The 19338-nt window shown below is 46.4% G+C and overlaps 2 protein-coding genes across 7 annotated transcripts in view; one reads left to right on the plus strand and one right to left on the minus strand.

The window, feature by feature from the left end:
• The window catches only part of PIEZO1 (piezo type mechanosensitive ion channel component 1), a 92082-nt gene extending 81829 nt beyond the window's left edge, over nt 1-10253 (minus strand). For 2 of the 3 annotated variants that reach the window (XM_042438380.1, XM_042438379.1), the window contains exon 1: nt 9599-10252. In XM_042438380.1, the coding sequence (XP_042294314.1) occupies nt 9599-9662 (64 nt within the window). In that variant the 5' untranslated portion in view covers nt 9663-10252. Of the gene's footprint in view, nt 1-9598 lie in introns of all 3 variants that reach the window. The other variant, XM_042438378.1, reaches the window with a different exon arrangement.
• Nucleotides 10254-12375: 2122 nt separating this feature from the next.
• Nucleotides 12376-17659, plus strand: SPATA2L (spermatogenesis associated 2 like). Of its 4 annotated transcripts, none has more exons than XM_042438605.1 (3): nt 12376-12422; nt 14557-14871; nt 15572-17659. In XM_042438605.1, exons 2-3 carry the CDS (start codon nt 14563-14565, stop codon nt 16607-16609), a joined length of 1347 nt encoding a protein of 448 aa, XP_042294539.1. In that variant the 5' UTR covers nt 12376-12422; nt 14557-14562; the 3' UTR covers nt 16610-17659. The 4 variants fall into 4 exon arrangements, with proteins under 4 accessions (XP_042294539.1, XP_042294537.1, XP_042294540.1 ...); XM_042438603.1 differs by having other exon boundaries at nt 12383-12424; nt 14562-14871; XM_042438606.1 differs by lacking the exon at nt 12376-12422 and adding an exon at nt 13545-13755 and having other exon boundaries at nt 14562-14871.
• Nucleotides 17660-19338: the final 1679 nt, after the last annotated feature.

Consider the following 19338-nt stretch of genomic DNA (forward strand, 5'->3'; position numbering starts at 1 on the left):
CCTCATCCGGCCGTGAATGGAAACCAATACAGTTAATCAAGATTTGTAGCAAATTCATAGAAAGCTGCTGCACGCAGAATGCAGAGAAAGCATGCATGCAGGCATCCGGTGCTTCTGGGGTTGGCATGGCCCTCCAATAGAAATTTGGAAAGACTTTGTTTTGCTTTGCTTCAATCCTTTAGATCCTTTGCTATATGACCCTGAGTTTTGGACTGTTGGACTCAAACTCCCAGAAACCCACAGGGAATGATGCTCCAGAGTCGTAGTCCAAGATTCAAACCACTACATCACACTGGCTTCAGATAAATACCTGCGTCTTTCCTTCCAGGGGAAAAAAAGCCCCCCTCTTAAAATGCAGCCAAGCTTCCATATCCACAGCTTTATTTATTTTTATCCACGGAGTCAACCATCCATGGCTTGAAAGTATGTTAAAAATATATAAATTCCACTAAGCAAGCCTTGATTTTTGCATTTACTATAAGGGGCACCGTTATCGTATTTAATGGGACTGGAGCATCCATGGGTTTTGTATTCACGGCAGGTCCTGGAACCAAACCCCCGCGGATACCAAGGGCCCACTCTAATAATAATAATAATAATAGTAATAACAATAATTATAATAACAACAACCCATTGTATATAATGGGACTTCAGCATCCATGGATTTTAGTATCTATGGGGGTCCAGTGGATACCAGCAGATACCAAGGGCCCACTGTAATAATAATACTACTGATAATAATCATAACCCATTCTATATAATGGGACCTGAGCATCCACGGATTTTGGTATCCAGAGAGAATCCTGGAACCAAACCCCAGCAGATACCAAGGACTCACTGTAATAACAATATTAATAACAACAACAACAACAACAACCCATTCTGTATAATGGGACTTGAGCATCCATGGATTTTGGTATCCATGAGGCATCCTGGAACCAAACCACAGCGGATACCAAGGGCCCCCACTGTATTAAAACCAAAATAAGCCAACAGTTCAAGATAAGCAGGTTTTTCGTCCCCCAAACGATCTGTTCCTTGACAATCTGGGTAATAACTCAGCGCCTCTGAGCTTGTACAGAGCGCACCTCCTTTTTCCTCCCACCAAGTCAGCTCAACTTTTCCCAAGATTTGCACACGTTTTGTTGTAGGAGAGTCCAAGTTTGGGTCTGGGGGCTTTTTGTGAAGGCATTTGAAAATGATGGCATCCCAGCCAGACCAAGGAGGTTTTGGGCACCACCAGAAAGGAAAGAGGAGGAGAAGGATGGGAGGCAAGGCCAATGAAGTAAAAGTAAGAAACATCAGCTGGGCTGGGCAAACATATTGCAAGGGAGAGATAATAGGATCGGAGGGTGGAGGCACAGTTGAAAGAAAGAAGCTACTGTGTCACTAGAAACACACACATACACACTCCTAGACACCCACAACCTTTCTGGCCGGCTATGAATGCAAAGGAGCAAATCTACAGACCAATTCAAAGCAACACTTGCTTGGAAAATGTTCCTTTATTTGGACTACGTCTCCCCACATCCCCCAGCCAGATCCTGGAGGTCATAGTCCAAAACAGAAGGCACATTTTCCAGCTCTGACATTTATAGGGCCATGATGTGAAATGCCACAAAGATTTGGGCATGGGAAAGTAGCAACAACAGGCCTTCTAAGCATGTGCAGAGTGCCTCTTTATACACAACTTTATAATACTCTGAACTGCAGAAATAAATTGTCTCTGGATCTTCACTGGGACCCAACGCTCAGAACAAGACTAGTAGCAATTCACTTAGCATCTGGACCCAGTTTTGAAACTCCTTGGACCTCTCACTCTTACTGTTCACAAAGTAGTATGGCGTGGGCAAAGTTACTCTGCAAAACTACAACACCCAGCATCCCCCAACTAGCATGGCCCCTGGGATTTCCACTTTGGGGAAAAACACAGCCTCCAAGTTCTGGGATACTCTATTTTTTAAAACAGTAATCTTGTTCTTGGTGAGTGGCATCGTTTTTAGTCATCCTCCAGCCACATTTTCTTTTTGAGAGCGCAGTGCCCATAAAAGCGGGGCTCCTACCCAAAGAACGCAACGACAACATTTGCAGGCGCAGTTAGTTATAATTAAACTTCTCACATCCTGCAGACTCCAATGAGTCACCGGACCAAAAAGAGCGGGAGATGCAGAAGTTGGCACAAACAGAAACTCAGCGCTGCATTAAGGCAGAAAAAGACAAGGAGGCCCACGTTTTGCCAGGCCAGGGATGAAGTCTTGGATGGAGGTGGGTGTAAACCACACACAGAAAAGTCCCTTGGGTCTGCAGAAGTGTGTAAACACACACACACATGTACCCACACCTTGCAATGGTACACTTTACCGCAAATGAAAACCGTGACCATGTTGGCAGCAAACTGGGCCAGGAAATGAAATCGCAAGACATCACCCCATTTCAGCTGAAGAGCCTCTGTGCAATAACAAAAGATGCCACATATAGATTGTGTAAATGTGCAAGGGTTGCTCTTCCACCCTCTGAAGGAGACAGACACACTGGGACACAACACAACAAAACGCACGCATGCACGCACACACCCTCTTGCTGCTGACTGGAAAAGGAAGTGCCTCTTCACCCACTTTCTCCAAGAAAGACATGGCTCTAAATCCTAAAGGCACCAGTTTCCATCTGATCTTAGAAGCTCAGCAAGGTCAGCTATGGTTAGTACTTGTACAAATAGTTGTTGCTTGTTGTTGTTGTTGTTGTTGTCGCTGTTGTTGTTGTGTGCCTTCAAGTAGTTTCTGACTTACGATGACTCCAAGGTGAGCCTATCATGGTGCTTTCCTGGAAAGATTTGCTCAGAGGGGGTTTGCCATTGCCATCCTCTGAGGCCGAGAGAGTGTGACATGCCCAAGGTCCCCCAGTAGTTTTCCATGGCTGAGCCAAGATTCGAACCCTGACCTCCAAAGTCATAGTCCAAAAACACTACGCCAAAGTGCTTTAAGCCTCCCAATTTATTTTCACAAGGACGTTTCAAGGGGTCGCAACCCACTTCCTCAGAGGAAGAGAATACAATACTTGTGCACAGTGTGTTCACATAGCAATGGGTGCGATCAGAGCAAACCGGACGCGGAAGGAGACCACTCATACCACAAATATGTTGGTAACACACAGTTTTAAATGAATTTACTCAGCTAGGAAGTATCCACCCAAGAACTGGTGGAACTGACACATCATCGCACAGGGAGATGGGTCTTCTTTGCTTTATGGAGGACCGATGGGCACCGAAGGCGGTCTCTTTTAGGTGCCAAGTTAAATCACTACTCTTTACCAAAGCCCAAATCTCTCTCTCTTTCTTTCTTTTTTAATTCACATGTACCTGGTTTTAACCGTTTTAGCCATCTCCCCTTTTAACCTGGATTGTTTAACATGTTTTTATGCTCTTATCCTCATTATCATCATTTATTTATACAGGGCCATCATCAGTGTCCAGCGCATGGTGCTCTGCAAGCACTAAAAGCCGCCAGCCCTGCCAAAGACATACAATCCAACAAACGCACACAGAGAGGAGAAGGAAGGAGTAACACAAATATACATCTCTGCAATGAAACACTTTATCCAGATAGAAAGATATGCAATATAATAAAGCCAACTATGTTGCTTGTTGTTGTGTGCATTCAAGTTATTTCCAACTTATGGTGACCCTAAGGCCACCTTAAGTTGGAAACAACTTGAAGACACACAACAGCAATGAATATATTATGTGTAGTTTGCTTTATTATCTATATCTATATCTATTTATTATCTATATCTATATCTATGATGGGGTTTTCTTGGCAAGATTTGTTCAGAAGAGTTTTGCTCTTGCCATCCTCTGAAGCTAAGAGCATGTGACTTATCCAAGTGTGTGTGTGTGTGTGTGTGTGTGTGTTGTGTTGTGTTGTGTTGTGTGTTTTCCAGTCATTTTCATCTTCTGGTGAGCCTATCATAGGGTTTTCTTGCCATTGCCTTCCTCTGAGGCCAAGAGCATGAGACTTATCCAAGTGTGCATTATGTGTTTTCAAGTCATTTCCAACTTATGGCGAACCCAAGCTGAATGCATCATGGGGCTTTCTAGGCAAAGTTTATCCAGAGGAGGTTTTGCCATTGGCGTCCTCCGAAGCTGAGAGTATGTGACTTATCCAAGGTAGGTTTTATGGCCATGCTGGGAATCGAACCCTGGTCTCCGGAGCCATAGTCCAACACTCAAAGCCATACGACAATACTATTTGTATTGTTTTTAACTGAACTTGTTTTAAGTGGCTCATACTCATTCAAACGCTACCTTGACATTTCATGATAGTGAGTTGGAGAAAAATATTTAAAGGAATACATGAAATAAATAGGACCAAAACATTCGGACTCCTCTAAGCAATGCGCTTTCCAAGAGTCTCTCTCTCTCTCTGTGTGAGATGTGGAGATTGCCGCTCCTTCATTTCCCAGCACAGAAGCAAAACACCAGGCCTTTCCAAAGTGCCTGACCGAAGAATTCAGCCTGGCCAGAATGAATGGATTGCTGCTACCATCCAAAAATGCAAAGCGAATTAGGATTGCACTCCGAAGGAAACTTTGCAAGTCAACTGGGCAACCCAAGCTCTGCATCGGAACAGCTGCCCGGTCGGTTCTTTCGGTTCTGGATGAACCCAATTACTTGGCAGGACCATTTTGGAAGGAGACAGAGCCTGGCCTTTGGGGCCCTCCTCCAAACACCAGATGCCTCTGTTTCCAACAGCCTTCCTGAGTTTACTTTTGCCGCAGCCCAGGAACAGCCAGGGGTTTGCTTGTTCGCTAAATATTTGCGCAAAAACAGCCCGGCTGGATGCGTCACAGGGATTTTCCAAAAACAGAAACACAAGGGGGAGGCATGGTAAGCAAGACGCCTTCATGGAGATCTGATGTTGCTGGACTATAACCCCCAGCATCCCCAAAAGGTGGAGGAAAAGGAGACAGGAGAGTAAGACTCCTTCATTGATACCAGATATTGCTGGACTGTAGCTCCCAGTATCCCCCAAAAGAGAAGGAGGAGACAGGAGAGCAAGACTTTCACATGGATCAGATATTGCTGGACTCTAACTCCCGTTATCCCTAAAAAGAAGAAGAGACAGAAGAGCAAGGACTTCAAATAGACCAGATATTGTTGGACAGTACTGTAACTCCCAGGATCCCCAAAAGGAGGAGACAGGAGAGCAAGCCTTCTTTGGACTGTAACTCCCAGTATCGCCCACCTTTGCAATGCTGTCTAAGGCTGCTGGGAGTTGCAGTCAAGGATATCTAGAGGGCCACACAATTCCACAATTCCTGATGCAAAGGGCCACACAGTTCCACAATTCCTGACAGCCAGCTGTTGCAACATGAGAAGCCAGGAGTAGGAGGCTGGGCCAGGAGTAGAGAGGAGGAAGCTGCTGGTTATTCATCCAGAATAATCCTGAATTAAGGCTGCGGAAAGAAAACATGTCCCATCTTGCTTCGGTGGCAGCAGGAATGCCTCCCGCTTGAGGAACCCCAAATCTATGCAGTTCGAGGTGCATTTTTAAATAACAGGAATGCATCGACTTTTTACCCAAAGGACCGTGCAAAAATCGTTAACGTAAAAATATATTATCATCTTTAGCAATAAACAGAAAAGATCCCTGTGGCACAATGCAAATGTCTAAATCTGAACTTCAATCTGCATACTTCAATTGGGATTCTCATTCAATCTAAGCACGGTTTTATCTAAAGCTGGGGAGAGTGTTCTTGGGGAGACTGCATCTCCCAGAATCCCCCAGTGAGGATTCTCATTCAACCTAAGTACATTTCCCCCCTACAGCTGGGAAAAGTGCCCTGGAGGAAGACTACAATTCCCAGAATCCCCATGCTTTGGGAGATGTAGTCTCCCAAAGGCTGCTTGTACCTGCAGTCCCATTTGATATTGCCCACCTTTGCATTAGATGCAGAGAAGAGAAAGGAAGGGAACTACTAGAGCAGATCATGGCTATGATAGCTGGGGATGATGAGATCTGGAGTGGGGAAAGCTGAACAAGATTCGCAAACTGGCAGCGCAGGGTGTTGAAAGGGTGGTTGGGGATGATGGGAGTTGGAGTGGGGAAAGGTGATCCAGACCAAGAAAGTGACAGAGCAGGATGTTGAATGAAGGAGGAAGAAAGGCATCGAGGACAACTTTAGTAAGTTATGTAAATGCTTTGTCCAACCCCCCCCCCCAAACATGGTAAAAGTCTTTTGTCGTTTGGAAACAGTGACTCAGCCGCACACTTTGGCCATATTTCTTCTGCAAAAAGGAAATGAGCCTCACCCCAAAAACAAAGCTTTTGCTTCTGAGCCAGAGGAATATTTCAAATTCCTGGGATTTTTTGCAGGTGTCGGATTCGGATTTGCAGCGAGGGCTAAAACGGTCAACGTTTCCGAGCCGCAACATTTCAGAGGGCAAAGTTGTGTGTCTGCGTGTGTGTCTGTGTGCATATAGGGTGAGTGAGGAAGGCGTTGCATACCAGCTATGAATGATGGGACACGTTTTTCTTCTGTGCTCCCATAAAATTGGCCCTTGGTCTCCAAATTTCTGGGGTTGCAGTCCTTTAGAACATCGCCGCTTGCGCACTGAGAGAACGCTGCTTAGAGAAACTGTGGTTTGTTGCTGCAGCATTGCAACCAACAAAACTGTGCGTCTTTAAGGACTTTCTGACCTTTTTTTTTTTATTTACAAAAATCACTTTTATTAAACAGAGCAAAAAGGAAAGGAAAAAACCCAGAAACACATTTATATCTCTCTCTGTATATATTTATACATAAATGTGAGTCTTGTGTATGTATATGTCAAAAACTACCATAAACTGTCTGCAAACCACACACAGGAGCCAGCATCATCCTGCATCATCATCATCATTATTATCATTATTAATTATTAGTATTATTTTCTTATATCCCGCCTGTAATCATCTTGTACCATAAGACACATCCCACAACACAAAGCATGCCATGAATGCACAGTGAATGCCATGAGTGCCACCCCAGAAAAAAGCAAAATGCAGCATTGCATCCATTTGGTTCCAATAGTGGTTCCAGTGTTGGACTATGACTCTGGAGGTCAGGGTTTGAGTCCCGGCTCCGGCATGGCAACCCACTTGCCTTGGGCAAGTCACACTCTCTCAGCCTCAGAGGATGGCAATGGGGATCCCACTTTGCAGAAACATGCCAAGAAAACCCCACAATTGGGTTGCTATAAGTTGGAAATAACTTGAAGGCACACAGTGACAACAACTACAAAGATACAAGTGTTCTTGCCCTACTCTTCCAAGAACTCCATGCTTTAACTCCCATTTGGGACGGGGGTCTAAAAAGGAAGAGGGAAACGCCACAAAGTCCACTCAAACATACCCATCCCAAAAGGACACACAACCCCAGGCTTTAAAATGACACCTTTCCCTTGGCCTGTCGACACAGAAACTCCTCCTTGTTGGCAGGACAGCTTCTGCACGCACCTTTCGAACTGGGAACAAGGCGTGCGCATGTGTGGGCGGAGTGGGATGTCAGCGGCCCAAGGCTGGGAAGACTTGCAGGCCAAGCAAAGGGCACAACTGGCATGTGCCAAAAATGGGGTCACCATCCATGCCTCCAAACAGTGCAAGAGTGCCAAAATTTGCACAAAAAGAACTATATCTGCCATAATGGCTTCTCTGCAATCTCCTCTGGAGAAGAAGAGCCACAGACTCTTCGGATGGAGCTGCACTGCACCACTTTGAATCTTGGCATTTGTAGTTTGGCGAGGCGTCAGGTAGACTCCAAACTACAAATCCCAGGATTCTCTGTAACATACAAGTCGTGGCAGTTAAAAGAGTGTCAAACGGATTTAATGCGCACTTAAAAGAGTCGGAAGGGTCATCTACTCCAACCCCACCTGAGTCCCTATATTGGGAGAAAGGCAAGATATACACAACTAAAGCACTCCTCCTCTAAGTCCCTTTGAAAGAGTCCATTCCACAGCGTCCGCATGGCAGAAATAATCAGGTTTGACACCACTTTAATACCTATGTCTCAATGCTATGGAATACCAGACCTCTCTGAGAAAGAAAGCTCAATGTTTCAAGCCACAGCGGTTAAAGGGGCGTCAAACTGGATTATAACTGCAGTGCAGACGCAGCCTTGGAGGTCAAAAAACAAGTGTCTCTTAATGTTTAGGCGGAATCTCTTTTTGTATAATCTGAATTAGAGAGAAGTCCCTTGCGAGGATCAGTCACGAATAGGGCTGGGCCATGTTACTTTTTTGGACTACAGATCCCAGAATGCACCAGTTGGCATGGTCAGTGGCTGGCTGGGGAATTATGGGACCTACGATTCCTGATGTATTTACCAACGGACGCTAATAAACATGTAACAGAAATGGATGCAAAGTTTATATTCTCTGTTGCAAGACTTGTAAAATGGTTAGTATTCAGACATCTATATAGTATTTTTAATGTTATTCTGTTTTAAGGACCGACTCGAGGGAAATGAATGACAACGGCGTGTTTTAAGGATCTCGGATGAATTATTACTTGCCCTGTTTTATTTTCCGTATTGGGTTCTATTACGAAGGATATCCCGATCATTAATAATTACGAAGGAGATCCTTGCAATAAATGCATTTGGGGATTTTCCTCCCGGCTCTGCATAGAAAATGGGATTTTGCAACTGGGCAAAGTGACTTTCCACTGGCTTCTTCTTCCTCCTTCATTAGGAATTTCAGGCCCCGATTCCTGCCAAAAAGCAAAATATAATAGGAACTCTCAAAGAGGACTCACGCAAAACTATGTCTTTCCGTCGCAAAGGGCTTAAAGGGAGACGTAGTCCGAACTGGAACGGAAATAGGGAAATATCATGATAATCGTGGCAAGAGACTGGATCATAAAAGTATATGATAGGATGGAAAGAGACAAATTGACGTATTTGTCGAGAGACAGAACGAGACATAAATATGAGAAAGAATGGCCAATTTCCGATCAATATCTCTCAATCGGAGCGACAGAATCCATGAAAGGAACAAGTCATTAATCAATGGAGGATAAGGGAGGAATTGCACAAGGAGGAGGCCAAAGGGATGATAAGGAAGGCTCAGGCATTTCACTCCAAACCCCCAGGCATAATGGCTAGACAAAGGACGATGGGGTTTGCAATACCAAAACCAACCTCTCCGTAAGGTCCCCTGGGCATGTTGGCCAGGAAGATGGGGCTTGCAATACCAAAAAAGACATTTCTCCCTAAGGTCCCCTGGGTTTTGATAGGCAAAGGAGGATGGGTCTTGCAATACCACAAGAAACTCCCCACTAAGGTTCCTTGAGCATGTTGGCTAAGCAAAGGAAGATGAGCCTTGCAATACCAAAAGAAACTCCCCCTTAAGGTCCCTGGGCAAAGGAGGATGGGGCTTGCAATACCAAAAGACTACTTCCCCCTCTTAGGCTAGGTAGGCGAGATGATGGGAGCTGCAGTTAGTTTCCCCCCTCCCCCCAATGGGAATCTCCTCCTCAAGCTTCAGGGACTGGCCTGCCCCTGGTCCCTTTGGCTAGAGAGTGGATGATGGGCGCTGCAGTCCCCCCGGCCCCCCTCTGCTTACCTGCCAAGAGGGAGAGGGGCAGCAGGAGCCAGGAGAGGACCCCGCACAAGCCTGGCAGCCCCATGGCGCTCAGGGGCCCCGGGACCCCGGGCCCAGCATCGCCCCCAAGAGGAGGCCAGCGGATGATGGGAGCGGCAGTCGCCCCGGGAGAAGGAGCCCAGCCTCCGGCAAAGGACTCTCCTGCCTGCCTGCCTTCTTGCTTCTCTCCTTCCGTGCTCCTTTTCTTCCTTCTTTCCTTGCTTTCTTTCTAGCTTCTTTCTAGCTTCCTTCCTTCCTTCTCTTTCTTTCTTTCTTTCTTTCTTTCTTTCCTTCCTTTTCGGCTGGCGGGCTTTAGTTTCTTCTCCTCCCTTGCTTTTCTTTCTCCCTCCTGTCTTTCCTGCTTTCCTTTTTCTCCTGGCAGAGCGCTAGTCCTCCTCCGGAGCAGAGACCTTGGCACTGCCCGGCTGCTTCCAAAGCTGGGGATGATGGGAGCTGCAGTCCCCTCCAAACAGAAGAGAGAGAGGCTCCTCGGGGCACGTGGCTGGAGCTGCCGCTGCCGCCTCTCTCTGCGCCGCCGCCAGACTGAGACTGGCTCTTCTTCTCGGGCTGCAAAGCCAAGGAAGGAAAAGGAGGAGGAGGCCAGGCTGCCTGCCTGCCTCCAGGCAGAGTCCGGTCCGGACCCAGGCAGCAGCAGCAGCAGCAGCAGCAGCAGCAACAGCAGCAGCGCCCCCCAGTGGACAAAGCGGCCCCAGACCTTGCAGCTCTCTCCTCCTTTTGCAGGGACTCAGGCTCCCAGAATCCCCAGCCCAGCCCAGCCCTGGCCTCTTCCAAGGGGGACTGCAACGCCCATGGTCTCTGTCCTTGGGACTGCCATTCCCATCATCCATGGCCACAGCACTTTGGGCAGACTGCCTTCTCTCTCCTGGGACTGCCATCCAGTGAAAGCCAAGCCCTGCTGCTGCTGCTCAGGGCGCCCTCCAGGGGCAGCCAATGGGACGGACTCCCCTGGGCCTTTGCACCTGGAGGAGAGAGACCCGGCAAGGCGGCTTCTCCTGGGCCAGGAGCTCCATTCAATCAATTGACATTTCCCATGCCCAGCTTGGCCTGGAGAGCTCTTTTGCAAATGCTCTCTGGCACAAGGGCTGGGCCTTAGCAGGACTAAGAAATCGCCATAGAGATATATGTGTCTGTGTGTATTTTATATATATATATATATACACACACATACATACACACACATATAGTATGTATGTATATATATATATATGGATATTTATTTGTTGCAGCACCAGAGCTCTCTTGTCAGAGAAGGCTAAATGCTTGACAAAACTACAAATCCCAGAATTCCATAGCCTGCACCATGGCAGTTAAGGTGTCAAACTGCAGGCTAAAAAGGCTTCATTGCGCATGCGCCTCTGGAGGGAGGAGGAGGAGGGAGAGGAGTAAGGCTCCTAGACTTAGTTCTAGAGTGACACACGGGCCACAGAGCTTCCAGGTTAACTTCGGCCAAACTTGGTTTTCTGTATTCATTTCATTCCAAATTCTAGTTAAGATCTGTTTATTGGCTTCTCTTGACTCTTCATTTCATTCCTGACTGTTTCTTCTTCTTCTTCTTCCTGTTCCTCTTCCTTCCTCTTCTTCCTCTTCTTGTGATTATTATATCTGGCTTCACATATTTTGCACAAAGTTAAACTTCATTGCCCTTTTTCATATCTAGACCCATTTCCACTTTGTTCTGCTTCAGGCACTCAGTTTTCCCCCTCTGGCCCTTCATCCTGACTTATTCTTTCATGCATATTTTAGACTTCACCTACATATATATATATACCAATGTCTATAATGTTATGATCAATCCTTTTAAAAGCAATCCAGAAAGTGGGAAGGGGAAGCATGGATTGGGAGAAGCAGAGGGTCTGCAATGGAAGGAAGCTGAGGAGGAAAAGGAAAGGGAAACTGGGGCATGCATTCTTCAAAGCAGCTGAGAAAGTGGGAGCAGGTTTGGGATTCAGGTCTGAAGAGGAAAGACAGCCAAGTCCACCAACAAGACACAACTGAACCTATTTAACAGAAGGGTTTAGGGTTAGGAAATCCATGAAGACAAAAAAGGTTCAGTAATAGCTGCTCCAAGAAAAGGCTGGCAGTGAATGACAGTCTAACAGTCAACGTTACAGGGATCAAAATACTACAATACCCTACAGATGCAATATGAATAATAACAACCATCGTCATACTGAAGGAACAATACAGTCATACAATACTTGGCAAAACAGGGCTTTCAGGGTTAGATGCTCATACATACATATAGTACAGACACATGTTTGTTTTAATATCTATCTATAATGGTTTTCATATCTATCTGTTTTTCTATCTATCTATATCTGTTTTCATAGCTATCTATCTGTTTTCCTATCTATCTATGTTTTCATAGCTACACACACATATATATGTGTTTTCCTATCTGTCTATGATTGTTTTCATATATATATATATATATATATATATATATATGCACACATCCAGACAGACACACCCCCAGAGCTCTGTCTGACAGAGCAGACTAAACACCTCAAAAAACTACAGATCCCAGGATCCCTAGCAGCCTGGAGCCATGGCATTTAAAAGCGGCCTGAAAGCGGATTATCCTGGTGCCGTGTGCAAAGGCAAGCCCTGGGCGAGAAGTGCTGCAGCAGCAGCAGCAGCAGCAGCAGCAGAGAAAGGGTTAATCTGCCCAGCCGTCTGCCTCTGTCTCCAGGGAGGATGACGTCACGTCCTCCTGGGGAGTGGGCGGGGCCAAGGGGAGCCGGAAGTGGCTGCAGGGAGGGAGGAGGGAGCCGGCGGCGGCGGCAGGTGAGTGAGGGAGAGGGTCGCGAGTTTGAATCCCAAGCGGCTTCTCCGGAAGGAAGAGCCCGGAGACCCCAGACCCAAAACGACTGGGGCTGTGCTTCGTCCTCCGGAGAGGGGCAGCTCCCTCTCCCTCGCCTTCAGTGACTCCGAAAACCCTTCCCTTCACATCTAGGGAGACCCCAGACCCAAATCAGCTCCCCCTCTTTCCCTCTCCCCTTTTCCTGCTGCTGTGTAACGTTATTACTCTCTCTCTCTCTCTTGTGTGTGTGTCTGTATATATGTGTATATATATATATATATAGGGAAACTCCTTGAATATAATGCCTTCCTTTAAAAAAGCAGAGAGACCCCAGACCCAAATCCCGCTCCTTCTGCTCTGGCTCTTGCCTTTCCCACCCTTTCTCTCCTTTTTGTTGCTTCTAGATACTGTAATGTCTATTAGTTCCTTTTATCTGTCTGGAAAAGCTTGAATAAGATGGTTATTTAAATCCAGAGAGACCCCAGACCCAGACCCCCCTCTTCTCTCTCTCCTTTCCCCTTTCTCTTCTTTCTTTGCCTGTCCTTTCTTTGGATTCAATATATTCCTATATATTAAATAAAATGTTGTTTTTAAAGACCCTCGAATCCCCAAATCCCTCCTCTTTCGCTCTCTGCTTTTCTCATTCTCTTCTTTCTTTTCCTCTCCCTTTTATATATATATATATATATATATATATATATATATATATATATATATATATGGAAAACCTTAGTTAAAATGTTTAAACAGAAGAAAGGCCCCCAACCCTCCCATTTCCTCCTCTCTGGCCCTTTCTACCCATTTTCCTTTCCTAGCCTTCTTTTCCATCCATCAGTCGATCGATCAATGTTTATTGATTAGCCCATGGGCCATCTCAAAATGCCACAAAGCTAAATAGAACCCTATATATAAAACCTCTCTATTTAAAAGGTTGATTAAAAAGGACATAAAAATGATATGTATAAGAACATAAATGCAATAGACAGTGATTTACATTAAATAGATCTAGCACCACAAATGAAGATCTCAAATGCATTGTTTTGCTTAAATACCGACTTGTAATGAGATATATATATATATATTTGTATTAAATTTTATTAACAGAACAACAACAACATAAAAACATAACAAACCAACAGGGAAAAGGCCATAAAACCAGACCCACCAACCATAAGCACCGACTGGACAATGACCGGTCCGGAGACTCCAGTCCTCCCTTCCTGACTTCAGCAGCGCCTTCAAAGAAAGCAGCAACAAAAAGCAATCGCTCCGATTGATTTCCTAAGGGCCTCTCTCTCATTGATAGATTGCTTCTGTAAAGACCGATCAATTATTTCCTCCCTCTGAATTATTTGTATTGCTGACCTTATTGCAAACAACGTCACGCTATTGTATAGCATCATATTCCTTACATTTCCTGCCTGCGAAAATGTATTTATTTATTTCTCTGGATATGGTATACCAGCATTTTATATATGACATAAAATTATTTTACATATATGATGGCTGAAGAGCGGAGTATAAATAATAATAATAATAATAATAATAATAATAATATAAAAATTGTAACGTAAAAAAGAGCTTAGAGCAATGTCCAAATCACACGTTTGAGCGGCTGTAACCCCCTTTTTAGTGTCAGAAAACACACTGGACATAAAATCACAAACTTCCTAAGTTACTTTGAAGCCAAATCTCAACCCTGTAATCTCTCTCTTCTCTCTCTCTCTTCTTCTTCTTCTTCTTCTTCTTCTTCTTCTTATTATTATTATCTTGCTTATGTTGGGTTCAAGTATTTGTACTTCCTGCCCCGATCCTTGTCAAATTTTTCAGCCGGTGCGTCTCTTAGAAGCAATGTCAATTTGTCATTTCCATACAGTCAGACATCTTCAGTTTCCATTCCTGAAGATCAGGAATTTCGGTCTCCTTCCACCTTCTTGCATATAGGATCATGGCCGCCAGCCAGGTTCCTATATGTAAGGAGAGATATTTTTGATCCTGGTCATCTTCTTCTTATGTCTTGACTACAGTCCCCATTCTGACCCAAGGTATGGACTCCTTTAACCTTCTAGATGTTGTTGGAGTAGAAATAGGGTCAGGATCCCGCTCTTTTTCCCATTGCAGGATGACTCCCGGCTCGGCGCTGCAAGAAGAATACTGCCGCTGTTTGCAGAGGGACTTCCGCCGGGGCCATACTGGCGTCTGCACCGACCAGTCCCTGAAAGAACTGCTGTGGCACCATTTGCTGGCGGATCCGGACCTGCACTACGCCTTGCAAGGGGAGGACACCTTCGCCACTCTGGCCGCGGCTTTGCGTGGACACCTGGACCTGGGACCGGCCCTCCAGAGCCTCGGCAAGGCTTTCGAAGTGCTGGAGTTGGCCGCCATCAACCTCTACTTCTTCCCTTGGCGGAAGGAGTTTGGCACCATAAAGGTGAGCATTGCTGGGTTGCTCTTGGGGTGGGAGAGGGAGGATGCAATGGCAGCACCAACTGGACATACATACATATATATATATATATATATATATCCATATTTAATTTTTATTGTTATTTCCACATTAAAAAATTGCAATGACTTTGATGACATATGCTGAGCAATACTTACAAATTAAAAGAAGAGAATAACTGTGTAAAACATCAGTCTTTAGCAGTGCTGCCAACAAGCCTCGAAGATATTCCCTGGAATGTTTTACCAAAATCCCAAATCCCCAGATTTCTCTAATATTCATTATTATTATTATTCAGTCAAAATCCCCATAAAGAAATTAATTAAATTCCCCGGATTCCAGGGAATTCCCTGGAAATTGGCAACACTGGTCTTTATAGAATCGATGTAAATATAAGATAGAGTTACATAGAAAAAGGTGAATTAAGCCAAATATTTCAATCCAGATGTGGATGATGGAATCTATGGATACAGAATCTGTGTACATACAGAGGGCCAACTGTATTAGCCACTCTGTTGGAGATACTGATTTCAAGCAGTTGCAAACACCAGAAGGTAAAAAGTACAGCAGTTAAAAGCAAAGTTTCTTTTAAACCTTACCCAGGCTTATATATAGTTGGAAGTGGCAGTGTTCCTAGCGAGAGGAGAGAGGCCCGGAACTGATGGGGACATCTCTCTTTTCGCAGACCTTTTCCGGTGTCTATGTCCATGTCCTGCGGGGAGTCCTGCCCGAGGCTGACATCGCCAGGAGCTTCCGCCGTCTGGGCTACGTCCAGCGGGACAACCTCCACCTGACCATCTCCCAGCTTCCTCCTGGGACCTCTCTGCTCTGTGCCGCTTGTGGGTTTTTTGCGGCCAGGGTGGAGTGTGAGATCCTGGGGAAGCTGGTGGAGGAACTAGAGCCCTGTGTCCTCTCGCCAGAAGACCTCCTGAAGGCCCGGAAAGAATCCACCGGCAGTTTGGAGACCTGTGTGGCCAGACTCCGGAGCCTGGTCCACTGGCCGAAAGGCAGGGAGACCCAAGCGGAGCCGCCCGAGGGGATCGATCTGTACCGGGAGGATCCGGAGGGGCAGAGTCCATATGCTGAGGCCCTGGGAGGAAGCCGGCTCTCCTCGCAGCATCCCCTTCCTCTCTGCGAACGCAGCAGTCCCAGGAGCCGGCAACATCATCTGTGGAATCCAGCGCTCATGGAGAACAGGAGCAAGGTCTGGGCGGCTGGCCCGGATCAGCCCTACGGCAATGGGATCCCAGCCTCTGACGACCCCGACCTGGAGACCTCCTTCTCCTTCATCTCCCTGAGGCGGGAGCTCAGCCGGGCAACGGACACGGATTATCCGGCTCAGTCCACCAGCCAGTTCTTGTCTCCGGGGCCTCCCTATGACAGCGCCAGCTTCCAGGCCCACGGGGCGAGTGGCCTGGCATCTCCTTCTGCCGGGCAGCCTAGGAGCCCGCAGCTCAGCCCTGTCAGGGCACGCCGGGCTAAGGCCCCAGGCACCGAGCTGCCCCACTACCGCTTGCATTTGTGCCTGAGCCCGGGAACACTGCCGGCGTCTTGCTGCAACACCTGCCGCTCTCTGCACAGCTCTGGATGCAACGGGGCCCAGCTTTGCCGGGGGAACAGCCACCAAGTGGAAGAGCTCCAGACCAAGCAACAGCAGCGTTTGTGGCTCCAGCGGACTGAGGTGGACAAACTGCTGCACGAGGGGGAAGCGGCCTGGCAGTAGCCTGGAGGAGGCCCAGCTGGACCTTGTGGGGCATATACAGTGTTCCCTTTGTGGTTCTGGCACTGTGTATTCATGCACAGGAGCTGCCATTTTTTTCTGTCCTTGCTCCTCCAATTTTGGAAACATTTTGCAGGGAAAAACACCCTGCTCACACCTCCACCAGCAACTGAAATATTTTGGGGACTACAGCTCTCATAATCCCCTAGCCTGCATAGTCAATAGCTGGCTGGGGGATTCTGGAAGCTGTAGTTTAACAACAACAACAAAAACCAAACAAACGTGCCTCCTCCACTCTGCCAAAGACATGCACAACTTTGAGGAGCATGCCTCTTTCTCTTTGCAAGAATGGCAAGTTCTATCTCCTGGATGTTGGGAAACTTAGTGGGACTACATGTTCCGACAGTCCAGTCCTGGTTAAAATCCCTGTTATGTCTGCTTGGCAAGTGGGGTCTTTTCTTGCTTTGCCACTGAACACCAGGTATGCTCCTGACTTCAGGTAAAAGGTGGTTCCAGTTGGGAGTCCAATAACTTGGCTGAGGAGAGTGGAAGACAGGAAAGCGATAGCTCTGTTTGTAGGAAACTGCCCTCTGCAATACCAGGACATAGAAACAGTGTGGCTAGGTGTGTATGAAATGGCTTGTTGTGGATTATGACTCCCAGAATCCCCCACTGGCTGCACTGACTGGGGGATTCTGTGATTTGTAGTCCCTTTTTTGCAAGCTGCGGTCTGCCCCTTCTGACATTCCAAAGTTCAGCTGCTTCCTTGATCCAGATTTTGAAATGTGCGCAGGGAAAGAGCTTGGGCCAAGAGGCGCAGGAAGGAGGGAGGCTTGGCTGTTCCTTCCTTCATTATACCTGGCCTAGATTTCTCCTGTTTTGGGGTAAATGGGCATAGGGCACTTTTTCAAAGAAGCACTTAATGGTATGCTCTTCGTGGGAAAGCTGAGCGCCTGCGGTTATGCAAGACCTGAGCTGTGTCCAAGTCTTTGGCGCATGCCTCACCCTGATGTCTTAACAGGAGTTTAATTTGAAATAAACCAATTAAAAGTCTGTTTGGATGTCTCGCCCTCCCTTCTTTCTCCCCATGGGTAGTCTGGAAGTCCAGGCCAAATGAGTTTCGCTGGTTGGACGGACCCTTTCTTGGAAGACACTTGGCAGTGGCTGTAGCATAATACAGGTTGAGTCTCCCTTATCCAAAATTCTTGGGACCAGAAGTGCTCTGTATTCCAGATTGTGAAATTCCTGTACTTGCATATACATAATGAGATATAAGAAGGCTGGAGAGACTGAGGATCTGTGAAATGGTGAGAGGTATGGATTCTCACCATTTCACAGATGCTCACATTTCTCTCCAGCCTCGCAAAGAGTTATGTACTACGTTACTTGTGCTGGATTTTGGAATTTCAGACAAAGGGATACTCAACCTGTAGCAGAGCCTTTGTTTTGCATGCAGGACGTTCCTTGTTGAAACCTCCACGGCGTTTGCCATTGACAAGAGTCTCAGGCAGCAAAGGTTGGGAATTGTCTCTCTTTGCCTGGCATGGCATGAAGTTGCTGCCAACCCAGGCAGCCAAGACTGCTGAGCTGGACCAGTTTTGTCTCTGTGTATGCCAGTATCTCTGAACTAACCAGGCAAGAGTTTCCTAACAATTACAGAAGATAACTTGCAGTCTGAAAATAGCAGCAGTGGAATGATGCATTGATGGGAACTGTTTCCAAAGCAGAGCTGGGGAAAGTTACTTGTTTGGACTACCGTTTCCCACTGGCCCTGTGGGCGGGGGGATTTTTTGCATGTGGGATCCCTTCCTCAAAGTAACTTGTCCAAACTTTGAAAGGAACAACCCCCAGTTGTGATAAGGACAGTGCCCACCCTTACTCTTACTCTTCTCCTGCCTGTGCCAGGCTCTCACTCCGTCAAGCGCCTCTGGTTAAGCCCCAGTGCTTGACCAGCCACCGTCACAAGAAGCGTGGGCAACTTTCCTCTTTGACATTGAGGCACTAGAAGCTTGTTGCTAAGCTGTGGGCGCCAGCAGCACTTCTATGAATCAGAGAAGAGGCTCCTGGTTAAAAGCCTCCCCCTCCCCCCAAAAATCCAAAGGGAGTCTATTCTGAAAGGCTGATGCAGAGCTTGCGGGGGCAGAGCCTCTGACCTCCTTGCTAAACAAAATTGGAGAACAAGCAAGGGAGCAAGAACAAGGATGGAAGCTATGGGAGACCAAGGGTTTTTTGCAATTGATGATTGGAAGCAGAAATAGCTTGTCTCCAAGGTACGGGGTAAATATATATATATTTCCAATACCTTGGAGACAAGCTATTTCTGCTTCCAGTCATCAACTGCAGAAAAACCCTTGAGGTGTGAGTGTGCATATAAAAGTTGTACTGACATATTTATGAATATAGTCTGAATAACTATCTGTAAGCTGCTCTGAGAGCTTTTAGGGCTGAAGAGCAGGGTATAAATACCGTAAATATATATATATATATATACATACACACACACACACATTTTGGCTAAGGGAGCATCAACATATTTCCATTACCTTGCAGAAAAGCTATTTCTGCTTCCAGTTATATATTCTTGCCACTGCAAACTTGGTGTGTGCTATGTACCCTCCATTCACATAACTTACAGGGAGCAGTAGGGAGTCACAACCCCCTTTTCTATGAAGCTGCTAGTGGTGGTGAGGATTGCAGGGATGTGGTGGCTGGGTGTTAGCAGAGCCTGGAAA

This window comes from Sceloporus undulatus, chromosome 8 (assembly GCF_019175285.1).
Source record: "Sceloporus undulatus isolate JIND9_A2432 ecotype Alabama chromosome 8, SceUnd_v1.1, whole genome shotgun sequence".
In the NCBI taxonomy this organism is placed as follows: domain Eukaryota; kingdom Metazoa; phylum Chordata; class Lepidosauria; order Squamata; family Phrynosomatidae; genus Sceloporus; species Sceloporus undulatus.

Excerpts from the sequence above, each read along its gene's own strand:
- SPATA2L (XM_042438602.1), top strand. The coding sequence starts at position 14,488 with ATGGACTCCTTTAACCTTCTAGATGTTGTTGGAGTAGAAATAGGGTCA. Across the intron at positions 14,872-15,571 it reads AGGAGTTTGGCACCATAAAG|ACCTTTTCCGGTGTCTATGT; the intron begins GTGAGCATTGCT and ends CTCTTTTCGCAG.